The sequence below is a fragment of the Diceros bicornis genome, chromosome 25 (assembly GCF_020826845.1).
Source record: "Diceros bicornis minor isolate mBicDic1 chromosome 25, mDicBic1.mat.cur, whole genome shotgun sequence".
Classification (NCBI taxonomy): Eukaryota; Metazoa; Chordata; class Mammalia; order Perissodactyla; family Rhinocerotidae; genus Diceros; species Diceros bicornis.
In genome coordinates, this window is record NC_080764.1 from 19115600 (window position 1) to 19143105 (window position 27506).

General features: G+C 48.0%; 1 protein-coding gene across 2 annotated transcripts in view; it reads right to left on the reverse strand.

Annotated features, from left to right (window-relative positions):
* Positions 1 to 3064: 3064 nt before the first annotated feature.
* The window catches only part of CHST11 (carbohydrate sulfotransferase 11), a 261984-nt gene continuing 237542 nt past the window's right edge, over positions 3065 to 27506 (reverse strand). For both annotated transcript variants that reach the window (XM_058568527.1, XM_058568528.1), the window contains exon 3: positions 3065 to 8226. In XM_058568527.1, coding sequence (XP_058424510.1) covers positions 7372 to 8226 — 855 coding nt within the window. In that variant the 3' untranslated portion in view covers positions 3065 to 7371. The remainder of the gene's footprint in view (positions 8227 to 27506) is intronic.

The following is a 27506-nucleotide window of genomic DNA, read 5'->3' on the forward strand; positions in this document are numbered from 1 at the left end:
TTATTTAACTATTCTAATCTTCTGCTTCCTTGTCTGTAAAAAGGGTACAAGTATCTGCCTTGTTGGTTGTTGTGAAGATTAAATGGAAAGCATTGAACACATTACAATATAATAAACTGTGTGAATTAATAAAAGTTAGTCACTTTCACGGTCAACTTGCTTTATGAAACTATATATTTTTGGAAAAGACTACATTAAAAGCAAACATTTCCACGTCTCCTACCCTTGAGTTTGTGCTCATGGTGCACAGAAGCTCAGTGTACAGGTACCATTCCTATAGTCAGAGGTCTTTCCTCCTTCATTTCTTCTTTAGGCATTTTCCCTTCACCCTGTGGCCAGTTTGGTGCCAAGCAGAAAGTTGTTTCTGGCTTGGTCTATCAGGTAAAGGTCCAAGGCTGGACGGAGACACAAAAAATCTCCTTCCCTGGCTGCTGGCTTGTCCAAACCAACATGAAACTCAAAGCCCCTGCTATTCTTGCACAACGAGACGCTCTATTATTTTTAAAAACAAACATTGAAAAGTAAAAAGCAGATTAATACAGAGACTGTTTTTCATTCCAGTCTCTTGTATTTCAAATTAATGGGTTTTGTAGGAATTTGGAGCCTGCATTTCCTTGGTAGACCATTTGGAAAGAGGAATGTAAACTTTGGTTCCCATCTTGAGTTTGGCTTTGAGCTATTTCTTTCCTGCATCTGCTTCTACCTTTTACTTTTTCTTTTTCCTCATGTCTTTTCTTCCATCTTAATCTTGTTCTAATGCTATTCCCTTAACTCCTTTCTGGAAGCAGTTTTTACCTTTATGGTACCATCTAATTGCTAGTAGACCTCTTTGGTGTATAGCAGAGTGAGCTATAGAGGAGGATTTGGGGAGATCATTAGAGAACGTCAAAGCTGGAAAGGCTCAGAGGTCATCAAATTTAGTGGTTCTCAAACTATGTTCCTTGGAACCCTAGGGGTTCCATGGAGGCCCCAAGAACTTTACAGGGAAAAGAGGCTCAGCTGGGCCTCAAACTATTCAATCATAGCATCTCTGCTTCATCTATTTTACATGAGTGCTCAACATACAAAAAATTTTAGAGAGGCTCATTTAAAAAAAAAAAAGGAAAACCACACATATAGCTCAATTCTTTCATTTTATGGATGAGGGAAATGAGGCCCAAACAGGAAGTGATTACCTCTAGGTTACAGCTTCTTGGTGGATAAACTGATGCTACTGGCCTCAAGGGTTCTTATTGATCTCAACTTTGGCTTAATTCAGATGTTACTATTTTCCCAGTTTTAAAGAGGAAAAGACCGAGGCGGTATGTTTGCGAACATTCTCAGCCAGCTGCATGTTTGGAATCAGCAGGCTGCTTCCATTCTGACTGTTCTATCTACAGGTTATGAGAGGACAAGGTTGGCACTAGGATGGGATTGTGTTATGGGGAAAAGGTTGTTTGTTTGCTTCTCATGTCAGTCTTGCTAGACTGTCCTCTTTTGTTTTATACTGGAAATGTCCATTATCCCAGACCCAAGGTGTCTGATGAACTCTCTTTGGTGAATGTAGACCAGACTAGGCTTCAGCTTCTTGTAAGTCACCCCAGGACCCAGGAACCCATGGCCACAGGCCACAAGATGCCGGCAGGAATGTAGGTACAAAGCTCAGAATTGCACCCCAGGAGGGATTTCCCCAGAGTTCTGTTCTCCAAGCCCTCGAGTTTCTGCCCCCTCACTTCACGCCTCAAATGCCTTCTCGGCCAATAGTTCCTAGTCTTTTGGATATTGTGACTTCTTAGAAAATGTCTGAAATGACTTTGGGGGCTGACATGGAATTGCCAATACTTTACTTATTTTCTTATATCAACATCTACTATCATAAAAATTACTCAAATACCCAAAATGTAGGAAAGACATAACTTGTGAAAGGAGAGCTCCTCCCAAGAAAGGACAATTTGGCATCATATACTAATGATCCTGCTTGGTGCTATTTTGTTCACTTGGTGGTGGATCAATGATAACCTTACTCTGGCCTGGCCCTGGCAATGTTCTAGGCTGCAGGCTCCTTGGTTTCTGTAGCTTCTGCAGCATCAGACAGAAGGCACCCGTGGCACCTTCAGAAATATTGACTGATTAGCTGGCCACTGACAAGAGGGCACTTCAGTCTTACTCCAAGGGGAGTGAACTAGGACTGGGGATGTCCTCATCCAGGATGGCTTCCCACAGACATTTACAGTGTCCGAATGAGACGATGTGACAAATTGATATCCACTCACCACATTAAAAAGGAAGTGCATTTTCCATTAACTTAAGACAACTAAGCTCCACGGTCTGGACGTTTCCCAACCAGATGGGACCAAAGCCATAACAGCGAAGACACCAGGAATGGGTGGGAGCTGGGCCAGTGGTGGTGGGAACCAGCTGGTGAGTGGACATATTATAAACCATATCTGGCATGGTGGAAAAATACTTTTAATCCAATATTCTCATGTTAAAATGTTTAGATAATACATTTAAAGAAATTAGAATACAATAAACAACTTTGAATATGATTTCTTCTTTGGCAAAATATAGATAAATCAATCATGTTAATCAATAAAGCTAAAAAATGTGCATCAATGGAGCTGAACGAAGCTATATGGGGCATCAGGCAAGGAATGGATTTGGAATTGGACAACTGGGGCTTGAAGGACAAATCTGCAACTTCCGGACCGTGAACAGATGTTTAGAGAGACGTGTTGTTTAGCGCCAAAAGCATGGGGTTCTGAATGCATATCAACTGGGGTTTGAATACTTGCTCTGTTGCCAAAGGCATTTAACCTTTCAGAGCCTCTGTTTCCTGATTTTTCACACGGGTGGTAGGCCTACATGATTATGGCGGGCCTTCTAACGCATCACTCTACAGAGTTTATAGACAAAACAGGAATGAAGAAAGCTTTCATTCATCCACAAAACATAAAGGGTTCAGATCTATGGTGGTCTTTACCATGGCCAAGACTGCCAACGGGGTCCGCATCTCCGTCTTTCCCTCTCCATCTTTTGATACACACCACCAGGGCCCCCCACATGCTAAGAAATACATCCCACCCCACCCCTACAGTCTTTTGTCAATGAGCCATGAACAAACCATACACAGAGAGAAGCTTCCTTTTTTTCTTCAATTTAATTGAAGTTACTTAGAAAAATAATCAGGCTTGAATGGCTTTTCCTGGAAGAATGTTCATGAACATTTCACGCTTTTGTTGGCAATGTGGAATTCAGCTTTCTTGAACAGTACAGTAAGATACAGGGAGAGTTTTCGACAAGCCCTCTACTGCATACAAATATGTTAAAAAAAATCACACTCCACCAAGATGTTAAATTATAATTTATGTCCATAGGCCATACTGAGCATGCTCATAAGAAAATAGTACGGGCAGCCCCTTCTGTACCTGACAAAGAATGAAATTCTCCTGTTAATGGCCAAGAGTCAAGCTGTTTGTAGAAGGTCTGTTGCCTGTTCATGGGGTGCAGTTGCTTGTGATGGGAAAAGGCAGGAGGAAATGCTGGTTGTGGGAGCTCGGGGGAGTGATGAGGTCAGTCCTGCTGACATAAGGGTGGGCAAGGAAGGGCTTCTGGTCACCAGGACTGCACAGAGTGGGGCAGATTAGATTGTGTGTGCAGGGCAGGATGCGGCTGAGAGGTGCTCTGAGCACCACCCACAGCTGAACAGAGTGTGCGAACCTGGCTTCTTGCCAAGTTACAACAGGGACTTTTGCAATCCCTACCTTAGCACTGGTCCAGAGCCCACCAGCTAAGTGTGCTAGGGACTTGCTTTTGTTCTGGGAACTTTCTACCAGCAGGGATTAGACCCCCATGCTTCCACACCTTTGCCACCAGGAGGACTGGTCCAAGTGAAGTTTCCACTGCCCACTGCCCTCCTGTAGCATCCAGATCCTGTACACGCAAGAGGGTGCAGCTCACGTGGTGGACAGGTAGGAAGGAAGGTCCCCTCTGAGACACCGTAGGCCAGCACACTGCCCTTCTTCCCAGACCAGCTGGGAGGGCAGAGAGGGGGTTCTGGAGAAGCTGCAGGAATTCAAATCCTGTGGCTAAAATTCTAGTTTTCCTACCAATGGGATAGGTTAAGCAGGAATGTCCTTGTAAATACTACCCTGACTGTACCTGGTTTTGAAAACACAGCAGCACCTTTGAAAAGCGGCTGGGAGATGGGACACCTGCCTTTGCTTTTCTCCAGCTAAGCATGCAATGAAAGCGTTTTCAGTTTTCTTTAACAAACTTTTGTTTTCCAGGCACATTTTCACCCATGAATTCTTTTAAACCAAGGACACACAATACTTTCTACATTCTGCAAAACAGTTGAATCAATTATTCTTAAAAAAGTTTTTATGCCGTTAGAAAATAAAATGTGAACACAAACCAAAACACGAGCAGAAAGAGCCCCTCATTGCAGAACTGGAGTGACATGTTGTCCCCTGAAGGACAATTCTTCTCACTTGAGAGAGAGAAGACGGCAGAGGGAAGGCGATCTGCACACGGCACCGAGCTCGCTCGCACAAATGATCAAAGATGGACACGGAAACGCAGAACTCGGGACATCTATGTGAATTTCCATTTAAAACCAAAAAAGCACCGAGTGAACAATTCCAGACTATGGAACTGGAGAAGCGCTCACCAAGGGCTGAGCTCACTCTGCTCACATGGAGCAATTGGGGAGACCACTCTGTGGCCTTGTGCCCTCCCTTCCCCCGTTCTTTCTGTCCACACCACCCGAGGCTTTCCTCCACTCCCTTTGGGAGGGATGGAACCGCTGCCCATGCTGGTATCCAGGATTAGACTCACTGCACTTAAGCAAAAGTTCAATTTATTTGATAAAGTACCTCTGTTGCTATAAACCAGATGGAGACTGTGGTGCTGTTTTATTGTTTTGTTTTTTGGAGGCGGGTTGGGGCGGCAGTTTTTATTCTTGAAGACCTCAGATGTGCCAAATCAACCTAATCCGAGTAGACTGCTGAACTCTAGCTCTATGAGATGATGTGCAAAATAGAGTATCCTGCTCATGTAGTTCGCGAAATGCTATTGACTCAATGATGCTCTTGGGGATTCACAATGCACAGCATGCATTCAAGGCTCTGAAAAGTCCTGCAGAAAGGAAACTGATTTAACTTTGTTTGCCAAGGATATCTGACCACAAAACCCTTATTTTGCATCACACCGACTTGGGGTCCCCTAGAAACTGTGTTCTGTGGAGCACATATCAGGGAATGCTGGACAACCTGTTTCATTAGCAGAAGCCCCATTTCTGAGGACAGTGGCCCCTGCCCGGAAATAGGGTCCAGACTCCCAATTCCGGGGACAGCTAAGGTCTGCCATTCTACTCGGTAAAACACGTTGCATAAATCTCTATCCATCAAGGGTAGAGTTGCCATGCCATTCACAAAGGGGAGAGAGCTTGGAAGAAGGGACAGAACGCTTTATAAACAGCTTCGGCCACCCTCTCCAGCGCACACTTCACCCACATTCAATAAAATCATTTCCTCAGTGAGGGGTGGCAGCTGCTGCTTGCGGAGCTGGCTGGGAGTTTTACAACACAATTTTAATAGTTTCTGTGAATAAATTATTCATTTTTTTGTTGCTTAGAATATTCTTCTCACCCCTTTGCTATATACTGCATCAAAAACAAAACAAGAAAGAACTTAACCACATCCCATCCCACCCCACCCCTATTATTAGAACTATTATTATTATTATATACAGTATCTCCTACCAATTCACTCACTAGCTGTAAGAGGGATGTGGCTCAAACTTCAACCGAGGCATCGGAAACGGCTGGACATGAGAAGCGTGTGCAGATGGTAATTAGCAAGCAACAGAAAATGGAACGTTTCTAGCCTTCCGGAGGAGAGGGGGCGTGGATTATGATCACGGGAGGCTGTCCTTGCTGCTCATGCGTGGTGGCTGCAAAGATGCTGATGGTCTCTTAGCCTCTGGAGGACTCGGGAGGGGTATGCACGTGCATACGTGTATACAGTCCACCTCTGACCTTCATGAGGGGCAGAAACGCCAAATCCCCAGATGGAGGAGTCCTGCCACAGCATTTCACTCTTTTACATGGCAAGGAGTAAAAACAACACGTCTACACGGAGACGTGGATGCAGGGCTGGAGATGACAGGAGGAGGCACTGGGAAAACGTGGCCCATGTTCCCCTTCCCTCACTCAAGGCAGACACACTAATCAATCACAGCACTCTTCACGCAGTGCCTGGCAAATCTGTTCTGGGTCTTAAAGGCAGACATGATCAATAAATTGGAGTGGGCACGTGATAGGAAACATTTTTGTCATCTCTCGTCTTGGGCAATGAGCTTGGATTACTGACCAAGGTAAGTGGCCTGCTCCAAGCATGTGGTTTACAAATTTGGGCTACAGAAACATGCAAATTTGTAGGAGTCATGGACCTTCTGGGGTTGTTCACGAACAGTCCAAACCTTATGCTAAGTCCATGAGTATCAGGGGTTTGCTAATTGTCGAGCTGGATACTGTGTGTCCATGTAAAGCTTCTTGAGGGTCGAGACTATTGGTTTTGTTCAATGCTCTATTTGCAGGGCCTAGAATTAGGCCCAGCACATAGTAGTTGCTCAATAAATAGTGTTGGATATAAAGCAACAGCCACTTCACCTTCATGACAACTGGCACTGCCAGTTAGAAATTTCTGTAGAAAAGCCTATTCTATCAGACTACTAATTCTTGTGGGGAAAAAAAAAAAAACGCTACCATCAGCTCTCTCCTTGGGTTTAAAAAGAAAATCACATTTCTTTAGTGCAAGGGACTTTTGAGTTGATTGAAATTGGTTTGGAATTAGCCCCTTGCCAAGGTGCCTCTTTCTATTTATTTCTAGAGCATTTTAAGCATGGTGGCATCAACAGCCATCATGTGGTGGTTATCACGCAGTGACTCTATGAGCGGTTAGTAAAGAGAACATTCATGCCTCACAATGAGCTGTAGCAAGCACAGAACAAAACACAGATTTCTTCTGCAAAGACACAAGAATCTTGCTGCCACAAAAAGAAATCTATACAGAGACCATGTTTAAATAACTATAAATAACATTAATTAGAATTTACGGGATGCACAATTCATGGAATTCACCAGAACACAAGGAAACCTTTGAGACAGTGTTGCAGTATTCATATCTAAAAACAAGGACACCCATCCTATTCCCCTGCAAAGACAGCCATCCTTCCCTACTAAGGATTTTAAATAATTCTCACTATGCTGCTCGCAGCATCATCCCCAAAGAAATATTAATTTACAAAATAACCCAATATCCATATAATTCTTTTGACAAATAAAAATCTTAAATTAAAAAGCATGATTCTCTCCCCCTCCCACACCCTTTATTCCAATTTCAGGTAGCTTGGCACTGAGTAATTGAACATTAAAAAATCGAGTTTGTAGACGTCGTACAGCTGCGTTTGGTGCTCTGAGCTGATGTTCTGGAAGAACTCTGTGGTCATTTCATCAGTAGTTCTCGTAGACTTGGCATAGGTGGGGAACTTCAGGTAGCTGCCCACGCCTGCCAGCTGCAGGACGTAATTAGAGTCCTCCTCCAGCGTCTCGTACTTGCCCACGAGGTCGTAATGGATGTGGCACGGGTGGCAGAGGGAGTAGACGGTTTGCCAGTGTTCGTTGAAGGGCTCCTCGCGCTGGGTGTGCGGGTCGATGAGATAGGCCACAAACTCCTCGAACTTGACGTCGTCGCCTTTGCGCAGGGCCTCCTGGGTGGCGTTCTTCCGCTGGCGCTTGATGATCTTGGTGCCATAGCGCTTGTGGAAGGAGGTGTTGTACTTCTGCGTGAACTTGTTGCGGTAGGCGGACACCAGCCTCTCGAAGGGCTCCCGGACGAACAGGAACTTCATGTAGCTTTTCAAGCGGTGGTTGATCTCTGGGATGCTGTACTGGTTCAGGGTCTTCAGGTTGGCCGAGACGTGCGCCTCGTTGGCCGGGATCTCCATGGGGTCGCTGTACTTGCCCCGCCCCGTCAGGACCATCATGAGCCGCTTCCAGTTGGTGCACGCCACCTTGGGCACGTAGCAATAGATGAGCTCGTGGTCCTCGTCCACCACCAGGTGCTTCAGGTCGTTGGGGGTCAACACGCGCCTCTTGCGGCTCACGGCGCTGTTAGTGCGGCACGTGTCTGTGACCTGGTCCCGCCTCATCTGGTGCAGGACGGCGGCGTTCGAGAGCTCCAGCTGCAGAGTGGACACAAGAGGGACAAGAACTCAGTCCTAGGTGGGAGATTTCTACTTGGCCACACCCACAGCCATGATCCCAATGTAGCCAACTGACAACCTCAATTCTCCATCAATTGTCTCAACTCTGTTCTCTGTTCCACCATACTTCCTTTGTAGAGTCATAGAAGGATCAACTCCACCACTTATCCGTCACCTGCTACATGCCTGGCATTTTACTAGAGCTTCACATATACAGTTTTTCTTTTCTCCAAGCAACAAACTTGAACCGTTGTTGATTTATTTCACAGTATCAAGTACCCGCCACTGTGCTGCCAGGCACTGGGGATGCAGTCATAGAAAAGCACAAGGAGGTAACCGCCCTTATGGAGTTTACAGCCCAGCTGGGAAGAAAGAGAGAACTGAGGCTCAGAAAAGTTAAGTTACTAGCTTGAGATCACACAGGGAGTAAGAGACAGAGTCAGGATTCAAACTCAGGTCTGCCTGGCAACCAAAGCTGCCCACCACCCACTCTACCCTGATGTTGAGTACTCTCATTTTCGTGAATGAAGTAGGAAGAAGCATGGAGGGTGGGCATTGGTTGATCTATTTTAAAGCAAAGGGATCTAATTTTTCTATAAGCCTATCACTGTGAACATCTATTGCTTTCTGCTTCTTCGGTACCAGTGCCTCGATTTTCCGCTGGAAACCCATTCTCCATTCTCAGTTCCCTTTCCTCTCAAGCGGCTGAGCTGTGAGAATGGCAGCCTGGAGCTTGGGGACAGGGAGGAGGGCCACCATGCAGGGAGAGCTAGACTGGGAGTGAAGGGTACAGAGGAAAGATGAGCAGAAAGACAGAGGGACGTCTTCCCAGTGACATCATCTGAATAGCTGGGTCCATATGTTGTTGAAACCAGACCCCCAATTCCCGGGCTTTTGTTACATTAGTTAATGTATTTGCTTTGGTGCGTAAGGCAGTTTGAGCCTGGATTATATCATTTGCAACCTTTGAGCTTTTCCTCTCTGCCATATTCATCCACTGATCCATTCATTCAAACATGTGTCCAGACCTCACAATGTACAAGGCGTTCTGCTCAGCACCATTGCAGGGTATAACGTATCCCCAAAGGGCTCACAGTCTTGGGGGTGGACGAGGCCAGAGAGCTGGCAGCCTCCACAGGGGCTAGAGGGAAGATGTGTGCGATCTTCTAAATTCTAGAAGCAAAAGTTTCTCCCCAAAGGCCATTTACTGCCATTCTGAACCAGTCCTCACGGTCAACCTAAAAGAGGAAACACAAGACCACACTGCCCTGGTGTGCCGTCATCTTGGTCTCCAACACCCAGGGTCTCAGAGATTTTTATTGAGTGGCGACACCATATTGTTGGTCTAATGCCATACCTCTATCTACCCTCCTGAATGTGCAATGTGGCTCTTCTTTTAAATATAAAAGAAATTAATATTAATTACAGTTAAAGTTATAGAGAAACTGGGGCGCCAGGGCTATGGAATAGCCACTTTGGGGCTACAGATGATATGGTGGCCTGGTTGCCTCCCTGCCCTGAGAACGGAGTCCCCATCCATACACTCATCTTTTGAAGTCCTTCCATAGTCCAGCACCAACCTACTTCTCTAGCCTCATCCCCACTCCTCCCCGCTGAAGAACTGAAGGGAGCTCCAGAGAAACCAGTGATTCACTCTTTTTTTTTTTTTTCCTGAGGAAGATCAGCCCTGAGTTAACATCCATGCCAATCCTCCTCTTTTTGCTGAGGAAGACTGGCCCTGGGCTAAGATCTGTGCCTATCTTCCTCCACCTTATATGGGATGGGGCCACGGCACGGCCTGACAAGCAGTGAGTCGGTGCGCACCCGGGATCCTAAACTGGGCCGCCAGCAGCGGAACGCGCGCGCTTAACAGGTTGCTAAGCCACGGGGCCGGCCCCTCACTCTTTGAATCATCTGAATGGTTGGGTCCATCCATTCCTATTGGGATTCTTCCCTCTCCACTTTTATTGGTACAAACTCGACAATCCTTCAAGGCCCAACACACTTCCTGTCACACAAGTGGAAGAATTGTTCCCTCCTCTGAACACCCACCACACTGAATGTCCTTTATAGAACAACGCCCCGGTCTACCTCATGCTTGGTTTTCTCAAGTCTTGTGGCCACTCGCTTCACAGGGACTCAGAGCCCCAGAGCCACTGCCCTCTCCAAGCCAGACCGTAGGTGGCCTTGAGTCTTGAGAATGCAGAGGGATCAGTGAAACCCCGCAACGACCTGGACAGCTAAGCCATCAGAGCCAAGGGCCTGGTGTGGGCCAGGAAGCTGGCCCTGCATTTCCAGCTCTGAACCACAATCTGCACATTCCTCCTAAGACGGGCACAGGGCAACTGGGAGGGCCTAAATTAAGAACACTGGTGAGTTTCCTGGGGACCTGAGGGATATCCTGGTGGCCACCAGGGACAAGTCATTACACCCTGCATTAGAGCTCTGTGTCTGCCTCCTCTCACGGTCCCCAAGATGACGACGATGGTGATGATGGTGACGGTGACCATCGGAGAGTATGAGACAACAGCAGACAGGAGGAGGAGCTACTCTGTGTAAGGCACCTTCATCGGTTATTTAAATACATGATCTCTAATCTTCCCAGCAATTCTCTGAACCGGACGCTATCACCACTGGATATTCCCACACTCAAGGGAAGGAAGCAAACCAAGACAGAGTGCTGATGCTTTGAGAATTCCATGTGTGAACAGTAAGGAGAGTCTCTCGCTACTTTAGCCTCACAAACGACTGGTGAAAATCTCGAAGGAGAGGTTAGTGCCCTCCTGATGTGCCTTCGCCTTTGCAATCCTACATTGTCACTCTTCCCATCAAGAAGTAGTATTTCTCCAGCCCTTGACTCTAGCTGGCTGTGACTTGCTCTGACTAGTGGAACGTGGTTGAAGGGAGAAGATGAGCAAATTCTGGAGCCCAAGATGAAGACCTGCACTTCCCACCCTGTGCTCTCTTGGGATGCTGCCACGCTCTCCTACCACACTGGCATAAGTGTTCTCCCTGTCGGACACAAGTACCACCAAGTGTGGACTTTGTCTTTCCACGGCTGTATCTCCAGTGCTTACAAAAGTGCCAGGCACATAGTAGATAAATACTCAATAAATACTTGTTGAGTGAATGAATGAATCAGTTAATAATCTCCTTAAGGAAACTTGATATGAAAGTAAGAAGACCCCTCTGTAACTAAAGAAACTTCCCAATTGTTCACAGATGCCAGAACATTCTTTAATAGAAGCTGTACTAGGATGAATAGTGTCCCCCCCCCCCCAATTCAGTCTACCTGGAACCACAGAATGTGACCTTATTTGGAAGTAGGTTTTTTGCAGATGCAATTAGTTAAGCTGAGGTCATACTAGATTAGGGTAGCCCTAATCTCATGACTGGAGTCCTTAGAAGGAGAGAAAACAGAGACTCAGAGACACACAGAGAGAAGGCCACGTGACGACAGAGGTTGGAGTGAGGCATCTACAAGCTAAGAGATGCCAAGGATTGCTGGCAACAACCAGAAGCTGGAAAGAGACAAGGAAGGGTCTACCCCTAGAACCGTCAGAGAGAGCGTGGCCCTGCTGACACCTTGATTTTGGACTTCCAGCCTCTAGAGAATAAATTTCTGTTGTTTTAAGCCACCAAGTTTGTGGTAGTTTGTTATAACAGCCCTAGGAAACTAATACGGGAGCCAAGCCTTCAGTCAATCACTTTGAGCAAATTGACATAAAATATAAGTGTATAGAGAAGATCACATTATCTTGGGCAAGACCCTTAGCTTTCTGAGCACCAGTTCTCTTATTAGCAAAATGAGACAGTACCACCGACCACAGGGGAGTTGATTAAATCAAACCAGGTATGGTTCAGCATTGAGAACATAAGATCAAGTCTAGTTCAGAATTGGGACAAGGTATGGTACACAGTAGGCAGTTAATGTGTATGCATTCTTTTATGAAAGAAGAAAAAAGAAAGCCAAAAAAGAAGGCCAGGAATCTTAAAGACAAATGTCACCAATTCTACCATTTTGTTGCAGACCAGCTCTAAACCATGGAATTCAATTAATATTTATTTATTTTACTTTTTTTTGTGTGTGAGGAAGATCAGCCCTGAGCTAACATGCATGCCAATCCTCCTTTTTTGCTGAGGAAGATTGGCCCTGGGCTAACATCTGTGCCCATCTTCCTCTACTTTATATGGGATGCTGCCACAGCATGGCTTAACAAGCAGTGCGTTGGTCCGTGCCCAGGATCCGAACCCATGAACCCTGGGCCGCTGAAGCGGAGCGTGCAAACTTAACCACTATGCCACAGGGCCGGCACCAATTAATATTTATTTTGAATAGGAAAACTGTGACTTTTGCATTTCCTAACTTCTTAGCAGATGTATTCATCACCTTAAGAAGAGCATTCATGCCACTTAAAAAAAACAACAGAAAAAACCCAAAACTGCCCTAAAGGAAATAGAAGGACCAGGAAGGAAAAAGGGCCCATTGATTTTGCCCATTTGAATCGCTATGGGAGAGTTTTGAAGGCAATAAATTACTAAATGAGCAGAGAAACAAGGAAATCCCCCTTTTTTTTTCTTTCCAGCTCTTTTCAGTGGGAGACAATTTTCTAGCCATCTGAATCCCCAGGGAGGCAGTGTGTCAGCTAATATTGCATTCAGGACCGCAAAGCCAAGAAAAATGGAAATGATACCATGGTGTCATTTTACATCCAATTGCAAAGACACAAAATAACTTAGCAGGGCTTTGAAATGTGGTATTTGAGGTTTCTTTTTCTTCCATTTCCTCTTTCTCCATGGCAGTCTAGGTGGCAAATGGTGCACCTGCTGTGACGAGGCAGGCACAATTTCCCTCAGGAGGACTCTGGGGCAAGGGTCAACAGAATAAGCATAGTCTCCATTCTGAGACACCTCCAGGCCCCTGCTCAGAGGAAGAAATTCACATGGGCCTCTAGTGTTGAATTTTTAACAAAATATTTTAATTTGTTGTTTTTTGTTTTGCTGAGGAAGGTTTGCTGTGAGCTAACGTCTGTGCCAATCTTCCTCTATTTTGTATGTGAGTCGCTGCCACAGCATGGCTGACAAGTGGTCTAGGTCGGCACTCAGAATCTGAATCCCCGAACCAGGGCCGCCAAAGCAGAGCATGCCAAACTTAACCACCAGGCCACCGGGCTGGCCCCAATTTGTTTTTATTTTAAAGTAATTTCAGACTAGTGTTGATTTAACTTAATAAAAATACAATGTTACTAAAATTTGCACAAATATAAAACTAGATATAGAACTACCACACCAAAACAAATGTAAACATTCCAATGAGCAACATGAACCTGATGAGGATGTTGTTTATGTGTTGGGTGCTCGCTGTCTACTCTGGGACAGGCTCTTTGCAGCATGGCACTCTTCCTCTACGTGCCGCATGAGGGCTCAATTTTCCCACCGTTTCTCATTTCTAATTACTATAAAACCCAGCACCCTGTAACATCACTTTACCTTTACCTGGTACAAACTCATCATTTATATATTTTCTCTCTCAGTCCATTTCTAATTAGCCCAAGACAATAAAAATGGAGCTACACGGTGCCACCAAGACTATCAATGAACACAGGTGCCATGATTTCACCCAGCAGGACTAGGTTATCAGGGGCAGCCCTGATAATCCAGAAATGCTTTAACTTTTTCAAAAGATTATCACCAAAATGAAAATGCAAAATTAACACAATTCTCATACAGAACTCCGGACCCCTGGGAGTTTTATCTGTGGACCCTTGAATCTTGGTTGAAGAAACCTGGATTAAGGGGAGCCCTGGACAGAACAGAGGGAAGAGAGGAAGTCTTCGCCATCACGGCCAAGATGGGGCAGAGGGGATTTCTGATGGCAACCTGGGCTGTTCCAGAAATCTCCACGTTTTTTTTAGGACCAACAGCAAGTTAGAAATTGTGATCAGGTAAACAGCAATTTCTAACCCTAAAAAAAATGCAAATCTGGTCATGTCACTTCTACACTTGTCCCCAAGCTGGGCTCACAAGACCTTCTGTAATGGTCATAACTGTTCAACAACATAACAATTCCTTGAGTATCACTTCGGGAATCATCCAAGGGACTTAACAGCTATGGGACATCAGGAAGACAAGGCAATGAAGAGGACTCACTGACGAAGAACAGTTTGCTCCCTTGTCACTGAAAGAGAACATCTTTGCCAACCTTGTTGTATGAATTTTACAAAGCAGAGGTTTGTTGATCTGATAATTATCTGAGCTGTGAGGTCAACCTCTTTCCCCTCTCACTCTCTTTCTCTCCTCCCCTTCTTTTTTTCTTTCTCAAAGGCACTTGAAGAGACCATAACAAAGGACATATGTGCAGTATAAAATTCAAATGGGAAAAAACAAATATGCCAACCATGAGGGCTGTGATTAAGAATCTCATTTGGTTGTGAGCTTCCTAGAAGCAAGGACAAAAGGGGAAATGTGATTAAATCTTGCTTTTGTTCTCAGAAAGGAGAAGCATTCTAATTGCTTGGGGTGGAAAATGGACAAGATTTTAAGGGAATCAGAAATTTCAGTCAAGGAGGGAAATTCTTGGATTCAGTTTGCTCATGTTGGCATATTTAGAGGGTCGCCTTCTTCAGCTGATCGAATACTAATGTTACAATTTACTACCACCTAATGTCTACAGAACATTCTGGCGTTTACAGAAGGACTTTCACATACACTGCCTCATTTAAAGAACCCATTGGGGCTTCTCCAGAGCCTACTAAAAGAAGGTTTATATTTAGCAGACCAGCCCATACTTCCAACCACATGTCATTTTTTTCCTGGGCTGGTATGAACCATACTTCGTGTTAGTGGTTCTCAAGCTTTAGCATGCACGGAAATCACCTGCAAGCTTACTAAAACACAGTTTTCTGGGTCCCACCCTGAGTTTCTGATTCAGAAGGTCAGGAATAGGAACTGAGAATTTGTATTTCTAGCAAGTCCCCAAGTGTCTTAGTTTGCTCGAGCTGCCATAATAAAATACCACACTGGGTGGCTTACACAGCAGAAATTTATTTCTCACAGTTGTGGAGGTGTGGGCAGGGTTGGTTTCCTCTGAGGCCTCTCTCCTTGGCTTGCATATATGTCTGCCTTCTTATTGCCTCTTTACGTGGTCATCCCTCTGCACACATCTGCCCCTGGTGTCTCTTCCTCTTCTTATAAGGACACCAGTCATATTGGATTAGGGCCCACCCTAATGGCCTCAATTTCATTTAAGCACCCCTTTAAAGGTCCTATCTCCAAATACCGTTACATTCTGAGGAACTGGGGGTTGGGACGTCAACATAGGAATGTGGGGGGGACATGATTCAGGCTATAACACCAGGTGATACTGATGCTGCTGGTCCAGGGACCACACTTTGAGAACCGCCGAGTTATACTATGAGGAAATGACTGTAATCTAACATCTTTGACCAATTCATAGCTATTCCTAATTAGAGGACACAGAACCCAGGTTCGTCGTCTGCCGCCCAGGGACCCCTAGATCTACCTCCAGCTCCAGCCTCGACTCCCTTCATCTCCCTTTGATCTCCCCAAAGTACAAATTAAGTCAGAGGAGGGCTGATTCTAGGAAACCGTGAACATGGCTACAGGCTCTGGGCTGTGTCTTGCGTTCCCATTTAGATGTCTATTTTTAATTTGGACATTTTAAAAAAGGCAGCTATAATTAGTTTAAGTAGCAAATTTAGGGACTGTTTGAAAAAGTCTTTAAAACTTTACTACGTTTCATCTTAAAAGGAAGAAAAGCTGGTTTCCCTTAAATTAAAACATCTTCTGGGGTGTTTACAATTTCTTTCAGACACAAGACCCCAAACGGAAGGAAGAGAGCAGTTCTACTTTCTTGCCCAGGGTGAGGGAGATGCAGAGAAACAGAAACCCGGAGAAAAAGGTAAACCTGGAGGCATCTAGTGACTGCGGCGTGGCGGAATCTGCCATTAACTACTGTTAGCTTTGGCCCAGCCTCAGTTTCTCCCAGTACAAATCCCGTCCAGCATCTCAGTTACACTGCCTTCACCCTGTCAATGTGAGAATTGGGGGAGGAGAGGGGAACGTGATGATCTGATTTGCTGTGATTCTATTACATTTCCTTCTGGTGCAGAAATTCCTAAACTCTCATGAACAGGGCTAGTCATGAGAATCACTGAAGAAACCACATCCGCAACAAAAAAGAGGCATACATTCATCCGGGCTACCATTTCTTTTGAGCACTCACTACGTACCAGCCACTGTTAATCCTCACAGTCTGGGAGATAGGTATCACGTGTATTCCCAATGTATGGATGAGGAAATCGAGGCACAGGAAGAATAAGTAATTTGCTCAAGATCAGGGAGGTAGGAATTGGGGCTGAGGTTGGAATCCAGGCAGCCTGTGCCCTGAGACTCCGCACTGTGCAGTCTCTCGGGGTCCGCAGACTCACCTGGGAGTCACCACTTCCAGGGCGGCTGCTGGGGCCGAGCATCTCAACTCTGGCGGCTCACTGGGATCACAGGGGAGCTTTAAACACCACCACTGAAACCTGGGACCCACCCCAGAGATCTGATGCAGTTGCTCTGGGTGTGGCCAGCTCCCTGGGGATTCTAAAGATGCCCAGGAAGAGATCCACTGCCTAGAGGCTCCAAGGCCAGCGGCTATAAACTGAAGCACAGACAGGACTCGAGCAGCGACCTGCGTGTGATCTTGGGCAAGTTTTATCTTCCTGGTCCTCAGATGTAAGATAAGGGGCATTCCATGCAGTAGGGCCAGAGGTCAAAGGTCTAGAAGCCACAGTTCTCAGACATCTTTGGGTGCATCCTTAGGGAACCTCTAGGAATTATGTAATGCTTAAAAACTTTCATGTTTAGAAAAGAAAGGAGGAAAATATTGAGCCATTAAAGAAACAATCTGGTCTGAACCTGTTGCAAAACTTAAAAGGTTTAGGAAAGAAGTGATTCCACATTAACTGACATTAACATTGCTAGGGCAATTGGTTTCTTAGGATTTGAACTTGTCACTAAGGAAACACCTGTTTGATTGCAAGGACTGAATCTCTGCAGGCACATTTCCTACCTTCCCAAAGCAAAAGGAAGAAGGAAAAGGTGCAGTGGATGGGAGGCATTTTGAGCCTTGGAAGATGAGGCAGGAGTGCAGGAGGTGCCGGGTGACCTAGGGCCCAGCGCTGGCCTCTGGACGCAGCCCTGTCAGGCTCAGCTGACACGGCCATGGGTGAGCTAAGATTCTAAGGGGCATTGTAACCTTGGGAGCTTTGTGGGCAGAAACAAGCGAGCAGAAGGTTGTTTTAGGCTAGTGGTTAAGGTACTTCTTTTGAATGCAGGGTTTAAATTTGGTGACCTGGGTGAGGGTCACAAACTCACATGCCCTCCGGGGCCGGCAAGGAGTCCCTGGGCCACGAAAGGTGGGAGATGCCACTTAAATCTCGCTCACGTTGTCATGAGGGAATGAGGACCTGGTCTTTCAAGATGTTTTAATTTCTCTAGAGAAGCCAGAAAACCAGATTTTATGTGTAACCTCTGCATTCTTAAATGTTAGCCACAATTAAAAAAAAATTTTTAACAGTGTGGGCCAACCCATGCTCGTTTGGGCTGGGTTTGCCTACAGGCCACCAGCTGGCCCCCTACCAGGTGTTCGAGGAGAGGAAGGGAGTACAGAGGTGCCCTCTAGGAGCCCCTCCAGTGCTTCCAGCCCAGCTGCTCTGCTCAGTTAACAGAACCTGTAGGCAATTGAGAGGGGAAAAAAAAAAAAAAAAAAAAAAAAACGGGTGGAACAGACCAGACTACAGGAGTTCCAGCGTGCAATTAGGAGAGCTCACCATCAGCAGTTACTAAGAGAAACCACTGGAAGCTCGGCTCTCCCCTTCCCTGGTTAGTACTCACCTCCTAACACTCTTATCACAATTTACTGATTTTGTGTGTCTCTCCCTTCTAGCATGTAAACTCTGAGAGGCCAGACCGTTTTCACTTTTTGTTCACTCTGCCTGGTAGATACAAGACACTCAAAGCTTTGCTGAATGAATGAATGAATGAATGCACACATGCATGAATGAGTTGGGGATGGCAGGGAGTTTAAAGGCCACAGAATGGCCGATGAGGCTGCATGGGCTTCCTGGTGCCCACACCTGCAGCCCTCCCCATCTTCCCACGGAGGGTTTCCGGCACAGATCCTGCGGCTGCAATGCCAAGAGCTCAGCATCAGCACAGAGGCCGGAGGCGAAGAGACGAGCAGCTGGGGCTCTTGGCGTCGGGTGGGAATGGGCTCTGGGTGGAAACGGGCTCCGGGTGGCTGCAACAGCCTTTGATGATGGGGGGAAACTGGCACTTTCCACCCGTCTGGTGAGGCCAGGAAACAGGAGGAGGGGAATCACAGGAGAGCGTGCCAGCGCCAAGGACTGCCCTGGGAGGGCTTGGCGTGGGGTGTGTGCTGCCAGGGCTCCCTTTCAGCCAGGCCAGGTGCGGCTGGAGGGGCCTTATTTCCATCTCAGATCAGCTGTTTGGGCTTCCGGAGGCCCAGGGAGGGTGCAGGAGGGGCGCAGGAATAGGGATGGGGCTGCTGCCAAGCTGGACCGGCTTCCCATGAATGGCGGCCCGGAACAGGGACAATGGTGGGGAAGGAACGCGGCTCCCACACTGCTCGAGAGGCTGGATTTCCTGGGAACTCTGATGTCAGAGGGCAGGCGGAATGTGCACCTGCTGACTGATGTTTAGGGCCCTTGGAAGTCACTGCTGGCAGGAGGGAGGGGGAGGAGGGTTCCACTGTGCAGCCTCAGATGGCTTACCCCTCTCCCATCCAAGGTGGCCAACAGCCCTCCCCAAAATGGGCCTCCCAGAGGGCGATGCTCTTCCAAGGCAAGGGGTTATCACCCCACAGCTTCTTCTGGTCTATCCCTCCTTGGGCCAACTGGCTTCGTTGGTTCTCTTCCTGGACTCACCAGAATGTTCCACTACTCATATTTTGCCCAAATCACTTGACCCCTCTTAGTTTCCCCATCTATAAAATGGGGACAATAATAGTGTCCACTTCTCTGGGTTGTCTTGAGGATTCAATGAGAGCCCACAAGGAAAGCACTTAGCACAGTGCCCGGCACACAGCTGGCACTCAGTAAACAGTAATTCTCTTTATCATTATAAATATTACAGAGGGTTGCACCATAAGCGACTGGCGGTATCGCGAGCATGCGGCTCTGCCTTCCTCTGCCCAAAAGCAGTTCTCAATCTTTAGCGTATGTGAGAAGCACAGCAAGTGTTTGGTGAAATGGCGATTCCTAGATATCATCCTGAGAAATTCTGACCCAGTGGGTCTGGTTGTCCTGGGTACCTGCTGTTGACGGCTGCCCTGGTGTGACTCTATCAGGCCAATTCCAGGGCTGGTGGTTCTGTATCCCATTTTGAAAGCTGCTGATCAAGAATTGCTTTTACATGAGCAGGTTCTGCGGTTAACATCAAACACATCTGTCATCTGTGCAAAACACCTGGCTCACGGCGATTCAACATCACAGTGACATAGGAGACAGATAGAAGCTATTGGAAGCAACTTGGCTTGGCAGCTGTTAAGCAAACTGGAGGCCTAAAGAGCAATCTTCTAGCTATGTAGAGATTAGCTATTAATATGTATTAACAGACTATACGGTACACATGGAATGTCAGAGTAAGCAAACTATGGATTGAGAGACACCCTAAAAAGTCGACTTATCCCTTAATCAAGTAGCAGGTTTCAACAACATCGCATTTCCCTGTTGTTCAGAAGGTATGCGTGAGCCACTCTCTCGGGCTTTCATTTCTGCAAGTTGTGTGTTCCCTGGAGAGGGAAGGCTGGTCTTTCACAAAGAGGAGAGGTTGAGCCACCTCTGCAGATGGGGCCCCAAAGCCCCCCTCGCACCCCTGCCCACGAGGCACCTCTTCCCCTCCCCCGACCACAATCACCAACCAACCTGGGGCCCCAAAGGAGCCATTTCCACCACCTTCCCCCAGGCTGCTGTGTCTCAAGCTGCTGCATCCTGATCACAGTGATATCACCATGAACGATGTGAGTTCAACTCCCTTCTCTCCTCCAGAGCTGCCAGGACAGGTCCTGTGCATCTCTGTATCCCAAGCGCCACGCGCTCAAGCCCAATACTGGCAGGATTTGGAGAAGGCGATTAGCTTTGTGCCAACACGTTAATGCTTTTCCAGGACTAAGATTTTTTGCCTGTCTCAGCATTGGGGATCATAATGGAAGTCTAACAGGACAGCCGTCATTGAGTGCTAGAGGGACAAGACATCTAATTCACCAGCTGTTTACTGAGAAACGTAAGAACCTGGGCTGCTTCTCAGGTCACGTCTGGGCACACAGAAATACACACAACAGAGCCATACCTGACGTCATGACTTCAACCTGGGGCCCAAGGAGGAATAAGACATCCTCAAGTTAATGACATCAGAGGTGTAAAGACCCTTTGTTTGTAGAGCTTTAGGGTGATTTCACATCCCAAGAGTCCTTGGAACACGGGTAGAAAATACCTTTGTGGTCATCTGATACCACGTTCTGATTTCAGATGGCAAAGCTGAGGCCCAGATGGACACCTGTCCTTCCGCTCCCGGGAAGTGGCAGAGCTAGGAGTGGAACCGGAGCCCTCTGCCTTTCTTGTCGGTGCTGCTCCACTGTTTAGCGAAAAGAGGAGTTTTCTCATTCTATCCACCCAGCAGGCCTTGTCAATGGCACAAGGATGGCTTCAGGGACACAGCGAGGGGTGGGCAGCCTAAGTGCCATCTACGTGGTGCAGAAACACCTCTGTGTAGAAAGCATCCTTCCACCAACCAAAGAGGAGTCTTTTGGTGACACATGTGGAGTCATGATCAGTGGAAATTCCGAAATAAAACAGGAGCCAGTGACCTCTTTTATTATCCTGAATAGAGTACATGGCACAGTCCCCCTGGGCTGGCTTGACTGGGGGACTCACTAAAGAAAAGTGAAGCAAGAACTGGGAGACGTCTCGACAATTTTTTTTTTTTTTAAAGAACAGTGACCCTGTTTGGGCCACTGGAAGAAAATAAATGAATCAATTTCAGGAGAGAATTTTTATAGAAAATCAGTGTCTCCTGATCCCACTAAATAAATACTGAACAAATATTGAGAACATGTGGTTTCTCACCCCGGCCAGGAGGTCTGGGATTCTGTTGAGTTGACCTGACACAGGGGTCGGAGGTCAAACTCTGGAGTCAGGTAGACAGTCTGGACATGAATCCTGGCAATGCCCCTGTCTGGCCACATGGCCTAGGGGCAGTCATTTCCACCATCCCAGCCTCAGTTTCCTCATCTGTAAAGTGGGGGTTGATAGCACCACCGACCTCACAGGCTGTCATGAGGTTTAAAGGGATAAAGTCTGCAGAGAACTCAGCATAACATCTGGCCCACAGCTGCTCTTAATGCACGTGCAATTAATATTCAAAGTTAATAGATCTTTCCCATAAAAGAAACAGAGGTCTTCTTTACTTTGTAGCTGTTTCCATCAAGGGACAGAATGGTTCAGAACACAGACTCTGCCACCAGACGGCCTTGGGTTAAAATCTGGCTCCACCACTTACTGGCTGTGGAACTTGGGCAAGTTACTTAACATGGGCCTCAGTGTTCCCATCTGTATAATGGGGCTTATAAGAGCACTGACCTTCTCATTGACATGTGATGGTGATAACAGCTTCCTGTATGCTAAATGCACTGAGGGAGCACATATGACTGTCCCTGAGGCATCATTTGTCTTCTATTCAGGCCAACGTGGTAATGAAAAGATGAGGACCTTCCCCACATTCACCTTCCCCAACTAGACCTCTGCTCCAAGGTGCCAACAAGGAGGGAAAGTGGCTCATGTCACTTGTCCTTTCGCTTCCTCTGTCTCCCTTGGGTGGAGGCCAAATAGTGGTGAGTTCAGGGTGGAGCAGGAGAGAGAGCTCGGGCCCGCAGGCACCCACGCTGCTGGCCCAGCTCCTGAGCAGTGTGGAAAGGGCTCTGACGCCATGATTCTGGTAGGCAGGCACACGGGTGGTTCCCCAGCCCCCAGCTGACCCAGCCTACAACCTGCAGGTCCCGCTGCCCCCCTCAGTGGGCTCTGGGTTGGTCAGCTCGCCCCTCTCCCACTGCCCAGCAGTCGCTGACCTCCCGGTCCTATCCTCCATCCCCAGGAGGGACACCTCAACCTGGCAGCTGCTCCATACTTTGTCTCAATCCGCCAGCTGGCACCGGTTAAGCCACCAGGCCCTGGTCTAAGGCGCTGGAGGGTGCCCAGTGCGAAGCAAGAGGTTTGTCTTCAGCAAGGAATCTCACAGTCTAACAGGAGACAGAGGGGAGGAAAGGAAGAAATTACAATGCCATGTGGCAGCTGATGAGTGCTAACCCAGGGAATAGGCACACACTGGTGTCAGATCTAGCACCTACCAACCTAGAGGCCTGGGGCTTTCTTAACCTTCCCAAGCCTCTATTTCCCCATTGTAAAATGGGCCCCTGCCTCAAAGGTGGCGGAAAAGATGAGATGAGATGACTTCTGTCTGCCGGGCAGGTAAGTGCTCAGTGACATCTCCCGAGGTGGCTGTGAGGATGGAGTAAAGTAAACAGCACAGGCAGTGCCCTTTCCTGGGTAGGGAAGGATCTCCCCAAGAAAGGAGTGTCCTGTGAAGCTGGAGCGATGAGAAGCTGTGAGCTGAGCAGGAGGAAAAGAAGGCCATGTAAGTAGGGGGTGGGGTGGGGGGATCAGAAGAGCAAATACTTGGTGGTAAGAGAGAGCGGGGCACCCCTGGGCCCTGAAGCTGGTTGCTTGGTCGGGCTCGATGGCTGTCCCTGCACAGGCTGTGTGCCTGAAGTGACAGGGACAGGCTGATCTGCTGAGGCTGGATGAGCCTATGGGGCCCACGGGAGGCTGCAGCACACCCCCACCCCAGGCCTTCCAGAAAGGAAGCTTCACAGACATAATTACACTGGTGGAGCAAGGAGGGCCTCTGGGGATCCTTTTTTATACACTAAGTGGCATTCTCTGAGCCAAAGCAGTGAACAGAGAGGCTCAGAAAAGCAAGTGGGGTCAGGGCCTGGGGGCTGCTTTTCACGAATGAATCTACTTCCTGTGATGACAGGAGCCTCCAGTGGAGGCCCTTCAGTTCCAGGGAACAAAGGCACCCGGTGACAGTCAGGGACAGGCCACCGCAGCCTTCCCTGGAGAGAGAGCCGTGGCACTCCCCTCCACCACGGCTCATCTTTCACTCTCTGCTCAGCAAATTCTCCAGGCCTGGCCCTGGGTGCAAAACCCCTGGTGCGGGAGTCCCCCTCCTCTACTTCTGCTCTCTTTTGAAAAACATAAAAATTACAGTCACTCAAGAGAGGCAGGAACACCTCCACTCTTCTGTCTCCTAGACAGCCCTGAGGGAGGTGCTGGGCAAAGGGTCAGTGTGAGGTCTGGAGTGAAACAGAATGATCTAGAAGAGTCTAGATCAACTGACCATTCCTTAAGGACTCTATGACCCCAAGGAGGCCAGACCACCTGCAGGCTCAGGTGGAAGAAAGGAGAAACCCAGACGCTGCATTTACGGAGGTCAACATTCCTTGTCATGCAGCAGATGAAGTGCTGGGTCGAGTGTGGGGTCAGATATGGTGGGGGGACAGGGATGGACCAGGAAGACCCAGCCGAGAAATAAACTGTATGCGGAGGCTCCTGCCTCTTTACTGCTGTGGGGGACTCTCCAACCTCAAATGAAGGCATGGATAATCAGAGCCAGACTGACAGCAGGAGGCCCGCCTGTCAAATATGGAGCCACAATGATGATGACGGCCACTCCTGCAGACCCAAGCTGACCGGGCTGAGGCTTTACCCAGTTGTCTCTGATTCTGATGCCTCTGCGAGGTGTATACCAACACTTCTGTTTTATAGATAAGGAAACTGAGGTGCAGAGAGTTAAGCAACTTTCCAAGGTTGTGGGTCTATCTCTGCTCTTTGACCGAGCACAGCTGTCATCTCATTCACTCTGTCCAGGGCCACTGACACGCAGAAGTGGAAGGTCAGCTTTACGGTCTGAGAATTCTTCAAAGTATATCTGGTATAGGCTTCCTCAAAGCACTCTCCACAGTGACCTGGACGTTTTGTGCCTGGAGCTCTGTCTGCTGTGTGGGAACGTGGATGCTGCCCGGGTGCTGCCTGGGAAGTGCTGGCAGTGCCTCGGTAATGGGACAGGAGGGCACTGCCCACCATGTGCCAGGCATCCTGCTAAGCACGTGACGGCCACTGTCTCGTTGAAACCTCACAATAACCCAACAAGTGTTATCCCCACTTTACAGATGAATAAACTGAGGTTCAGAGAGCTTAAACATATCTCAAGGCCCACACTTTGGAAGTGGTGGGCCCAGATTCGACCCTGGTGGTCCAGTTCTGGAGCATGGGTCTTCAGCTCCAACACAGTGACCCCATGCTGAACCACCCCTTCAGCTGATCCACCTTTGTGACCTCGGTCATTCCCACTGGGGACAGCCTGGAGCCCACAGGCTGATCTATAGCCCTCACACACCTTGAGGAGCAGGCATGGCTTCTGGGTGCACAGAAGACACCCAGGCAATGATTATTGAACTAGACACTTAGGAAGGAAGCTCTGATTAAATTCCCTTCCTAAAGTTGCTAAGAGAGTGGAGCTTAAAAGTTCTCATCACAAGAAAAAAAAAATTGTAACTAGGTGTGGTGATGGACGTTCACTAGACTTATTGTGGTGATCATTTTGCAATATATACACATATTGAATCATTATGTTGTACACTTGAAACTAATGTTACATGTCAATTATATCTCAATTAAAAAAAAGAATAAATTCCCTTCCTGAGGTTGTTACGGATTTTAAAAATTCCCGTGACTAATTGCCTAGACAGCATATCCCATAAAGATGGTCTATAAATGGTGTTAAAGGGAAATCAAATTTTCTTCTCAAAGATACTATTGGTTTCAATTCTGTAAGCCACAGGGAGGGTGGGGGGGTACAGTTTTTGCCTTCTTGTCTCCTGAAGCCATATTTTGTTTCTATCAGGACCCACAATGAGGATGCCTCCCGCAGCAGAGGGATGCATATCTCCTTGGCTTTCATAAGTTGGATTTTCGGGGTAGTTGACACTCTAGTTCATCTACAGCTCTGTTAGGGAACTTAAGGGTGCCTGAAGACCCCTGCCTTCCATGGGCACTGAGTGGAGTTCAGGTCTGAACCAGCCTCTAAAGGGCTGCTCTGTGAAGCCCCACTCGGCCAGCCCAGGGCCAAGCGAAGTCTTCACGGCGTTAATGCCTCTCTCGGGCGCACAGCCGTCCCCGAGCGCATGCCCGTGGGCTTCCTGAGCCGCCCTTGACCTGGGGCCCAGCCCGCTGCCCACCGTGCCTCTCTGGGCTCTGCCACAGCGCAGTCAGCCTGAGTGCTCTCAAACAGGCCAGAACCCAGAAGGGTGGGGCCTTTTCTCTGAGTTTTATAGGAACTTCTAACCAGAAACATCTGGAAATACACAGGACCAAGTTGGACGCCTCAGGGCGCAGCTCCAGCTCAGGCCGGGCATTCGCTGTGTGAGCCTGGGAGCCACTGGCCTCTTTCCCAGCATCCTCCTCTGCAAAATGGCCCTCCCTCCCTCCTTCCTTCCTCCCCTTCCACTGAACATGACACACTCCTTTCTTTCTTGGGTGGCTGAGCCCCCTGTCCCTTCTGCATGGAACACTCTTTCCCCAGAGCTTTTAGACCCAAGGATGGCCGTGTGTAGGGAGGGCTCTGGGGAAGGTGGGATTCACGGGGGAGGCAGGAAGCACTGTCTCACCTTCCACTTGGTCACCACCCGGTAAGGAACCTCTAACTCAAAACATCTGAAAGTGAGTTGTCACCCGCCTCTTCCCGCGTCCTTGCCTTAAGGAGTGGCACTGCTCTCTGCTCAGATGCCCAGCCAGACCCCGGGACACCCTCGCCCCTGCAGCCTGCCACTTTCCCCATCCTGGCAACCTTGGCACAAACACATCACCTCTGGGCTGGACTGCTGCTGGGGTCCAAGCGCGGGTCCCCTCAGACCAGAACAGTCCCTCTAAACTCAGCTTTGACTCCACGGTTCCTGCTTCAAGCCCCAGAGAAGAGTCTCTACTGCCTTCCACGGGGAGTTCAGCCTCCTGCGTGCCCCGCCCATCTCTCAGCAGCCCCGTGGGCACGCCGGACTGCTATGGCTTCTCCAGAAGTGCTGCACTGTCTTGCACCCACGGGACCTGCGCAATTCTGAGTCTTCTGCCCCAAAGCCTCCCTCCTCACATCTCTCTCGATTCGCCGCTCTCTTCCTGCCGACTCCTGTGGCCTTTCAGACCTCCCTTTACACCTCACTTCTCCCAAAACAACAACCAGCCCCACCCCTAGGCTTGGAGCAGTCAGGTACCCCCTTCTCCCGGTGCTCCCCCAGGGACCCAGGCTTACCTCTCTTATAGCACACAGTATACTGTTATCATCATTGTGCTATTATTATTAACAGCACAGCCACCAGCACCACCAGAAGGACTTTTTTTTTTAGGTGAGGAAGATTAGCCTTGAACTAACATCGCTGCCAATCTTCCTCTATTTTGTATGTGGGATGCCTCCAGAGCATGGCTTGATGAGTGGTGAGTAGGTCCGCGCCTGGGATCCGAACCTGTGAACCCTGGGTCGCTGAAGCAGAGCACACAAACTCAACCACTACACCACCAGGCTCACCCCAGAACTGATCTTTTTTGAGGGCTATGTGCCAAGCATTGTTCTAAGCTCTTGTGTAATAACACATTCAATCCCATGGGGTGAAGGATGGAACGAACGGAGGCCCTCGCCCTTGCCTCTGGCGGAGTAACAACTAGGGGACTAGAGTCCTGTGGTCTACCCCATTCTCCACCTGCACCCGGACCCGGGACCAGGGTAGGGAGGAACAGGCAGGGGCTTAGCTTTAAATCCTGGGTTCAACCCTGCCCCTTGTCTGCTGCATGACCTTGGACAAGTCAACCTCTCTGAGCCTCAGCTTCTGCATCTGTAAAATGGGCCTGGGGTGAGAGGAGAATGAATGCCATCCATCACATGCCCACAAAGGGCCCAGAACTGCTGGCCCTGCAGGAGGGACTGTGCTCCTGGTCATAGCAGAACCAACATCAGATCCTGAGACTAACCATCCTCTTTCTTATGGATTTTTCTCAAGCAGTTATGTGTCTCCAACTGCCTTGAAATAAATTTTTAAAAACAATAAAAATAACAGAAAGGCACGTCCA